The following is a 9,813-nucleotide window of genomic DNA, read 5'->3' on the forward strand; positions in this document are numbered from 1 at the left end:
TAACGTTACATTAAATTGTGTTACCTTATGCGTTTTGTTCAGTGACCGTATAATCTTAACGTGTCTGTAATTAATTCTTTACTAACACTTTAACAATTTAATGTAAAAAGTTGTTGGTCTTAAAACTTGTATCCATATTATTTAACGTATTTCACCACACAATCAGTATATATCATTACATTAGGGTTGATCTTGCGACTTGATCCACTATTATGATTTTTTTTTATAACGGATTCATGCGATGTTTCAGCTCCTCCAGGGGGCGCTCTGCAGCTCAGACGGTTGAAAATGCATCATGGCGCATTAAAATCGTTTTTTCAGAATACACTACAAGACTTTTGCTCAGATTTTGCCCAGATTTTCTGGAGTTTTTTGCGGAAAGTCTGCACCAGTCTGCAGATTTGATCGTGTATTGTTTTCTACGCAAACGTTCAAAAAGTATTTTTAAAGTCTTGTAGCGTATTCCAGCATTTAGTTGAAAACTTTGTACAACGATCGTTTAAATGTATTATTGAATTAAATTGGATTGATTGAAATTAAATTGGATGGATACTTATAAAGATGAATATTTCCCATTCAAGTATATATTAAAATGCTTCATCCATTAACCACAAACGACTGTGATTGGTCCATCCTCCCTGAAACCGCAGGACTCGACATAAACTTTTCATAGAACAGATTTTGTTTAAAATAAATTATTTATTTTAAACAATAATAAATTATTTATTTTTAACGCTTAAAATATTATCAAAAAGCCGTTTATGGATTTAAGCACGCACGGACACACACACACACACACAAATTACATAGTAACGTTATTCAAGATCATCTATAATCAAAGCATATGTTTTCTCTGTTATGTTTTTATAACTGTTTATCATTGCTGTACTTCTAAAACCTCGGCTGTCCAAATACTCTATTTTCAGAAAATGGAAAAACACATTGGCATACTTTTTAAACAGTTAAAAACGATTTTGTCAAGGTTAACAAACACTTTTTAATCCTTTTGGTTTTATGTTTGCAAAACCCGGTGAGTAACAAGGGTGAGGGTAACCAATAGAATCACCAAATATGGAGATACAAGGTTTCAGAAGGACAGCAGCGATATATATGTTTATTTCTATATTTTTATATCTACAACATTTTTGTTCAAAATTGCATTTTTTATAAAAAGGCTTTTGTCAGCTCAATAAAAGTGAACATCAAACCATGAAATAAAACAACAACACGATTTTGGCGAACTTGCGCCTCTCACTGACGCTGCGTCCATACAGTTAAGCCCCGCCCACTTCGTGACTCTTCTTTGATGGTAATCGCCCTTCTACACTTTCGTTCTTCTACTTCTGGTAGGACCTTCAGAACCGTGTCAAAAGTTTTAACGTGTGTTTGAAGACTTCACTCTTTAAGTGGAGACGAGCATAACTCAAACTGATATGAGGAGTTTATTAAGCATTTTATGTCACGCCTTATACCACTTATATGTCATGTGAGGTATTTCAGAAGAGTTTGGCGTGTTATAACTGTCTACTTGGGTGAATGGCTGAATTAAAAGCGTCAGGAAAAGATTTAGTGAACTCATTTGTGTGAAAATATGGGCGATGAATCGAAGTCAACGGATCGGGAGGTAAACGACAACTTCACAAATGCAGCGGTGACCGACGAAAACGCGCGTTTGGAGCCTCCAGCAACGCGTCTGTATAAGAAGAGATGGCTTATAGTGTGTTTATTCAGCTCATATTCGCTCTGTAATTCATATCAATGGATCCAATACGGAATTATCAACAACATCTTCATGCGCTTCTACGGCGTCAACTCTTTCACCATCGACTGGATGTCCATGATTTACATGCTAACGTACATTCCGCTCATTTTCCCCGTTTCGTGGCTCCTGGACAAGAAAGGGCTGCGGGTCATCGCGCTCGTGGCTGCGGCTCTGAACTGCGCGGGCACGTGGGTCAAGGTGGCCAGCGCGAGACCCGACTTGTTTCCGGTGACGTTTCTCGGTCAGTTCATTTGCTCGGTCGCTCAGGTGTTCATCCTCGGGATGCCCTCGCGCATCGCGTCCGTCTGGTTCGGTTCGGATGAGGTGTCCACCGCGTGCTCCATCGGGGTCTTTGGAAACCAGGTGGGTTTTGGGAAAATGATAGAACAAATGATTTATTTTCAATCATTTTCTGCTTTTGTTGGGATTTCCTAAAGGAGTGTGATGTGTGGCTGTTAAAAGTGGTTAAACTGTCCACACCTGAAATGAGTGAGAATAGGATTTAATGTTGAATGGGCTTTTAAATGTGAGCTGTCATATGTCAGCTTAATTATTTTCTGAATGAGTCATTTTTCCAATAAATGGTAAGAGATTAAAGTCTAGTCATGTCAAAACTGTTCAATAAATGTCCTAAAATATAATTTATTGGCACAAATAATTGATTTAACATATTGGCATTGACCTGACCACTTTAAGCTATAAAGATCATATTTATGGTAAATAAACATTTCTGCCAAGCAGGTTTGAGATGATCTACCTGTTGCTATGACAACAGCTCCGTGATGAGGTCATCTAAATTTAACAATCAAGGGTTGGTTAAAAATCAAGTTAATAAGCAGATTGGCCCTTTGATGTATTTGATATAGAAATATTTAGACAAAGATATAGACTGCTAAAAAACGTCAGTTTTAAAATGTTTAGAAAATGTACACAAATGTTGGAAATTCATCAATAAACAATTAATCTTACACACCTACATTGTAAGTTACTAATAGTTTTATAGGATGAGAGCAAAGGCCCCCAAAAAACAGTAAAAAACAGGGATGTTTTACTTTTCCCACAATAAATATATCACAATATATAGTCAAACATATTTGGTACACTTTACAATAGGGTTGTATTTGTAAACAATTTGTTACACATTTATGCATTTGGCAGACGCTTTTAACAAAGCGACTGACATTGTATTATCCTATACATTTATCATTAGGTATGTGCAATTCCCTGGGTTCGAACCCACAACCTTGCGTTGTTAACGCAATGCTCTTACCACTGAGTAACAGGAAAGCTGTATCTAATTTGTTAATGCATTACCCAACACAAAATCATAAAATAACGTTTATTAGAACAAAATATAATAGAACTGTTAATCTCTCCTATAAAGTTTATCAAATAATAGGATTTTTTAAAGAAATATATGTTTCATGGGCTGCAGTTTTGTTCTCTTGATCCAGCAGGAATGTGTGGAAAACATGTTCAGGTTCTTTGTAGTGTTTGTTTGTTTGTTTTGCTAAGTTTGATCAGTAGTCGTGCATGTCTGTCCACCACATTTTATCTGGGTTACATGACTGTAAGGAGTCAAGTCAAGGAAACTTGGCCGTCTTTTATTGGGAGTATTTGTATTTGTGATACGTGATGACTGATTTGGATTCATTCAACAGACATTGAATCTCATATGTGTCAATTATTAAATGCTCCAAATAGGCTCCTGTTTACACTTATATTCATTGTAAATCTATATAACACTAATCAATTTGTATTTACAATATTAATATGGAATGGAATCGATAATACTATATGGGGATGCACACTGTTCACATTCAGAATGAATCGTGACTGATACAATGTTCAGAGTCACATGATTATACACGTCAAAATGACCTTCATGAAGTGAACATTGTCTGAAATTGACCTTTGCTAAGAAACACTATTCCTTTGTACCAACGTTCAGTTGGTATTTTGCTCAGAACAGTTTCCCCATCTTGTTGTGCCCTCTACAGGGGCAAAAATGGCATTCGGCATTCACCCTTGCATTCCTCGACATGCTCGACACGTGTGTCCGGATTGTTCTAAACATGTTTGTTTACTTTGCAGTTGGGAATTGCCATCGGCTTCCTCGTGCCACCGCTCCTGGTTCCAAATGTGGATGATATGGATGAGCTGGCAGGTCACATCAGAATTATGTTCTACATCACGGCGGGCGTGGCCACTTTCCTATTTGTCTTGGTTGTGATTGGTAAGTGCTCGTGTCGATCGTGCCAATGTCACAGTATTTATGATCACACCGTGTGTTTACATTAAACTGGCTCTCTGCTCATGTTGCTTAAAGAAAGCTTGATGTTTAAGTCATTTGAGTCATTTCTTGTTTATCACTCGCACCATATGACGTCCAGTCTCGTGTCAGGATGTGTCAAAACTACTTTCTGTAAAACTACTTGCAATCTACACTGATAGCATAATGCCGTTAGTCAGTGACTTTAACATTTAAATATACAATTTGGTGATATGTTATGCAGTTCAGGGTGCAGTTATTTATCCTTTTGTCTGTCTGTTCCTGTTTTTGTGCTTCATATTCTTGTTCTTGCATGTAGAAAACATGTCAAATGAAGACATGTCTTTGATAAACAGATAAAGTGCAAATCAGAGAATTAATTTTTCACCATCCGTCTGTCTCTCTTTCTCTCTCTCTCACACACATCTCTCATGTGCTTTTTGTTTCTGCTGGTAAAATGCTGAGCTGCCATGTTTTCTATCTTGACACGACCACAAACCGTGCGCAGGAAGCACATCACGTTTTTGAGGAACACGTGAACTCCGTTCTGCTCAAAAACGGGAACGAGAAACGACACATTTAATTTAATAGTTTTCCTAAAAAACCCTGTTGACTCTTCTGTTCTGTGATTCTTAAGTTAAGCCTTTTCTCCAACGGTTCTGAGGTTTAATATCTGAAGCTTGTGTGAAAAAGCAAACATCACAGAGTTCGGTTCAGTTCAGTCACCTGCAGTTTTGGGGACAACATGTTAAAGTCCTACTCGACACAAACAACCGCAGATGTCAGAATGTTATTTTATGCTTTCCTTTTGCTTGCTTGCTTTTACTCAGAAAACAAACATGTGTTTTTGGATGATTTCAGTCACTAAGATTTGGAAGATTACCAGGCAATGTAATGCGATGTCTGTATTATTTCTGATCGGTGATTTTTGGTTTTCTGTTGTCGTCAGTGTTTCAGGATTGTCCAGAGATCCCCCCCACACACGCCCAGGCCGCGGCCCGTCAGATTTCTCCGGAAAGCTACTCGTATACCGATTCCATCCTCAGACTGCTCCGCAACAAAGCCTTCATCCTCCTCGCCATCACTTACGGTGAATGTCTCGCCCTGCACGCAACTTCATTATCTTTCGTTCAGGACCTCGCAGAATAACATTTATGCATTTGTAAGACGCTTCTATCCAAAGTGTGTTCTGTGGGATCATTTTTTGTTACTTACACAGTGATTTAGCATTTGACCTACAGGAACAACATTAAGTGAATTTATGATGTAGATACGCACCAAACACACAAACGGGAAGTTTGTAGCAGAATTGAAACTGGCTGAACATTGACAGAACTGCTTATCAGCTATCAGGTTATAAAAAGGTTTTGCGGCCTGTCATATTTATTCCAGAACGTTATATAAAATGTTGCACATTATACTTAACCTCTTTTGCTTCATGCCTTAGCCCTGTTTCTAATTGGTTGTCTTGTCTGTCTGTCTTTCCTCAGGGTTGAACGTTGGCTGTTTTTATGGTGTCGGTACACTTCTCAACCGCATGATCATCGAACACTATCCTGTAAGTCCCCACCCACTGCATTACATAGGACGAGAATATGTTGAATGTGGACAATAATATATTGTCGTTGTTCTGCAGGGAGAGGAAGTGAACGCGGGCCGGATCGGACTCACCATCGTGATCGCGGGCATGGTGGGTTCCCTCATCTGCGGTATCTGGTTGGACCAATCCAAAACATACAAGTAAGAGCCTGGACTTCAATCACAAACATATGTTTTTCCTGAAATGATCTTTAGTGGGAGACAGCGGTCATAAAATATAAGTCATCGATCGCACAGCAGAAGATAAGCTTGTTGTTGATCTCTCCCTGCTGTGACTCTGTTTAGTGTGTTTGATCAGGTGTTTTGATCTGGACTTCGGGGAACCTGTGACCTTTTGTGTCTGACCCTAACGCAGCATGACATCCCTTTCAGGACAACAAAATTCTTTATTTACATGACACCATGTGGCGCAAACACACCACAAAACTGCATTTTTAACTCGTTGAGTTTTTCAGTAAATGAAACTGATTCCTTACGAAGGTCACACACTGGAAAGGATGCAGATTTTTTTCAAAAGCAAATATAGAAGAATAGTTGGAGCTGCTGTGAATGTTTTGGTCATGTTGTCTCATCTATAAATCCAGTTATTCCAGATTCAAAATTACTCTTAACCGTTACGATGTTATCTGATGCCCACACAGACAGACCACTCTAGCCGTCTATCTGATGTCCTTTCTGGGTTTGGTGCTTTTTGCTTTCACCTTAAATCTGGATTACCTTTGGGTGGTGTTCATCACGGCAGGAACCCTCGGGTAAGAGAAACATTCTTCTACACTTTTATGCTTGTAATGAAAAGAATCTTCAATTCAATATGTGACCCTGGACGACAAAACTAGTCTTAAGGGTCAATTTTTCAAAATTTAGATTTTTACATCATCTGAAAGCTGAAGAAATAAGCTTTCTATTGATATATGGATGGTAGGATAGGTCACTATCTGGCGAAACAACAGCTGTTCACAAAGCTGGAATCTGAGGGTGAAAAAAGCTAAATATTGAGAAAATGGCCTTTGAAGTTGTGAATCAGGGACACTTTAGCCGGCCATCCACTCACAAAAATCTAGTTTTTATACATTTAAAGTAGGAAATTTATAAGATACATTCATAGAACATGATCTTTACTTAATATCCTAATGATTTTTGCCATAAAAGAAAAATCTGTCATTTTTACCAGTACCCTGAATTTTGGGCAATTACTAAAAATATTCCCGTGCTACTTAAGACTGGTTTGTTTGTCACTTTAAATACATAAATAAAACTAAAGAGGTGGAAGATTGTAAATAATGGCTTTATATGTGTATGTATGTGTGTAAGTTTGATTTCAAAGCCATTTATAAACGTGTATGGTTTTTTTTTTTGGGAATCCCCTTTGCAGGTTCTTCATGACGGGATATCTTCCTCTCGGCTTCGAGTTTGCTGTTGAACTGACTTATCCAGAGTCCGAGGGAACATCTTCGGGACTGCTGAACTGCTCCGCACAGGTCTGTGTGTGTCTATTAAGATAGTCCAAATTACAACCTCTCTGAAAAATCAGCCTGCTCAGTAAAGAATGCACAGTATGATCACCAGGTGAATTGCAAAAAGTATCTCTCCCATCTTTACTGCAGGTGTTTGGGATCATATTCACAATCTCTCAGGGGAAAATTATGGACTCGTTTAATACTCTGGCCGGAAATCTCTTCCTTTGTGTCTTCCTGCTCATTGGAACCATCATGACAGGTGCATATCAATATCATCACCTTAACCAGAATTCAAGGGGCTTGTTCTTACTTGAGCGTGTTTTTCCTCGTTTCTTTACTTCAAAGTGTTTTTATAAATGTTTACTCATGTGGTTATAGTGTAACTGCTTTTTACCCTTTTTCGGGGAAGTGTAATGGCACTGCTTATGATAATGCTTCGTAGAAGGCAGTTGCGATTAAAATTTATGCAACATGAGTGACATTGAAATGCTGTTTTGGCTCAGTGGTTAGAGCATAGTGCATAGGTCATGGGTTCGATGCAAGGGATTGCACAAATTAAAAAAAACAAATGTAAAGTATAATGCAATTTAAGTCGCTTTGCTATTAAATGAACAGAAAAACACTGGAATCTGGTGCGATGTTTTGATGTTGTTTCAGCCAGAATACCTTGGGGCTCAAACTAAGAGCAGGATGTGATCTCACTAACTCCCTAGTGTTCTGTTTGCTCTGTAATTGCATGAATAAAGTATGTAAGCCATGCATGCTATGCTCAAAGAAAATAAAGGCTGTTTCTAGGGGTAAAAACCGAGGAATCCCACATACAGAAAGGCCTTTCTGCCTAAGCCGGGACCGCTGTCCATTTCTTTAAACAAAATATTATTTTAATTTTCATTAACAGTGAAACTATGATTATGGTGTGTTATATAGTCACACTTTTGTATCAAGGTATCTAGAATCTAGGATTTTTCAGAGGTTTTCCCATGACTTCATGTTACAGCTGTCCTGTTTGTCTCGTCGTGTTTTTTTTTTTCAGGTTGTATTAAAGCAGATCTGCGCAGACAGATGGCAAACCAGCAGGCACTGACAGCTGTAAGTGCTAAACATACCTTCCAGTTCAATCGATTTACAACAATTTCTGCTGTGTTGTTTTGACTGACGTTTTAGTCCTTTGTTTATATCTGTCGTTTAAAAGCTTTTTTTGATTTGTTAGCTGTTTTTCAAAAGTCCACAGCGGGACGTTGACCGTCTTCATATGATGAATCTTATGGCTCATCCGTCTGATGTACTGTGCACACTTGTGAATTCTACCACAATTCAAGATTCCACTATTGTGCTTTGATGACAGAAAATGATAAAAGATTTGTTCTTTACCTCCCCATTTTTATTTTGTCATCATCCATTTACTGTTTCCACCCTTTCTTTTCATATTTTCCCTCATCCATTTCCTGTTTCCCCTCCTCCTGTTTCCTGTTTTTGCTAATGTTTCATTACTGTTTAATTTCATCTTGGCTTTTCCTCTCAGTTGACCTGTGCTCATGTTTACAGATCAGACCTCTGTGTGTGTGTCTTTAGGCATCAGCAGGCAGGTCAGACGTTAAGGATCACAGCGACGCTTCTCTCCTCCCGTCCACACACATCTGATCAATCACTCACTGTCTGATTTTATCACACACTGGGGTTCAGGTACTGGCGACAGGCACCAATCCGCTCCTTTAATTCACAATCATTGACACATGTTGATTATGGCTTCTGCACTGATGAACACGTGCTTCCCTTTTTTTTTTTGACGAAACTTTGATCTGGAGCTCTATATGCATGTATCATAGCTAAATTTCTTCTGTTGTTTATTGTATTTAGCCTTTTTAATTCATGTGAATCTCAGGTCTTCAGCTGATATGTGAATTACAGACATGTGTGTGTGTGTTACAAACAGACAGGGGCCACTGTTTCACACACTGTAATGTTTAATACTGTACTGTGTTTTGTTTATAGGAACGTTTGGACCGAACGACTGCACAACCTTCTGTCATAAATGAGGCCAAACTTTAAACAAGTGCACATCTTTTCCCTCAAAATGTGATCGAAGAACGGATCTGTTTTAGAGTTTTTAGATTATTTATCTATAAATTTGTGAGTGTCGTTTTATTTCAGTCGAGGCTGAAATGTTTTATGTATTGTGCATCAATCTGATGTTTTATTTGTGTGTATGTGTAGTTGAACACAGACAGGTTGTTTTGCTATTTAAGTATGTTTGTATAAAATTATTCTTTTTATTTTTGTCTGAACGGATCATCTCAAGATATCATCTCATATCTTAGTTTTAACAAATGCAAATTTGAAATATTCATGTTAACATTCTCTAATGAAATCCACAAGAATTCAGAAAGTATCAGTGTTATAAATGACTAAAGCGTGGAAATAAGCTTAACAAAGATGAGTCTATGAAAAATCTATGCAGTGATATAAATTATTGATTACAGTTTTCTAGTTTGCCTGTTTTGTATTTTTTTACCTAATCGAGTTTGTGAAAAAGCCAAATTTTAATGAATAAAACATAAATACTTAAGATTTAGGAGCTTTTTTATCCTGTTTGTTTTTTTATTGTCTACGGCTATTGTAATCTGAAATCCATATTTCAGACCTAATTTTTCATCACTTTTATATTAATTTCACTAATTTTATGCTAAGGAGAACTAAACATACTCAAAACCACCACTGTTTTA

General features: G+C 37.7%; 1 protein-coding gene across 3 annotated transcripts; it reads left to right on the forward strand.

Moving 5' to 3' along the window:
- The first annotated feature begins 988 nt into the window (after nt 1-988).
- Nucleotides 989-9,662, forward strand: flvcr2b (FLVCR heme transporter 2b). Of its 3 annotated transcripts, XM_056763815.1 has the most exons (11): nt 1,290-2,125; nt 3,857-3,998; nt 4,984-5,124; nt 5,525-5,592; nt 5,671-5,774; nt 6,275-6,385; nt 7,006-7,111; nt 7,238-7,349; nt 8,124-8,179; nt 8,663-8,773; nt 9,083-9,662. In XM_056763815.1, the coding sequence occupies exons 1-10, from the start codon at nt 1,592-1,594 to the stop codon at nt 8,729-8,731; spliced, it is 1,443 nt and encodes a 480-aa protein (XP_056619793.1). In that variant the 5' UTR covers nt 1,290-1,591; the 3' UTR covers nt 8,732-8,773; nt 9,083-9,662. The 3 variants fall into 3 exon arrangements, with proteins under 3 accessions (XP_056619795.1, XP_056619794.1, XP_056619793.1); XM_056763817.1 differs by lacking the exon at nt 8,663-8,773 and having other exon boundaries at nt 989-2,125; XM_056763816.1 differs by having other exon boundaries at nt 1,284-2,125; nt 8,663-9,662.
- The last annotated feature ends 151 nt before the right edge of the window (nt 9,663-9,813 follow it).

This window comes from Triplophysa dalaica, chromosome 13 (assembly GCF_015846415.1).
Source record: "Triplophysa dalaica isolate WHDGS20190420 chromosome 13, ASM1584641v1, whole genome shotgun sequence".
Lineage (NCBI taxonomy): Eukaryota > Metazoa > Chordata > Actinopteri > Cypriniformes > Nemacheilidae > Triplophysa > Triplophysa dalaica.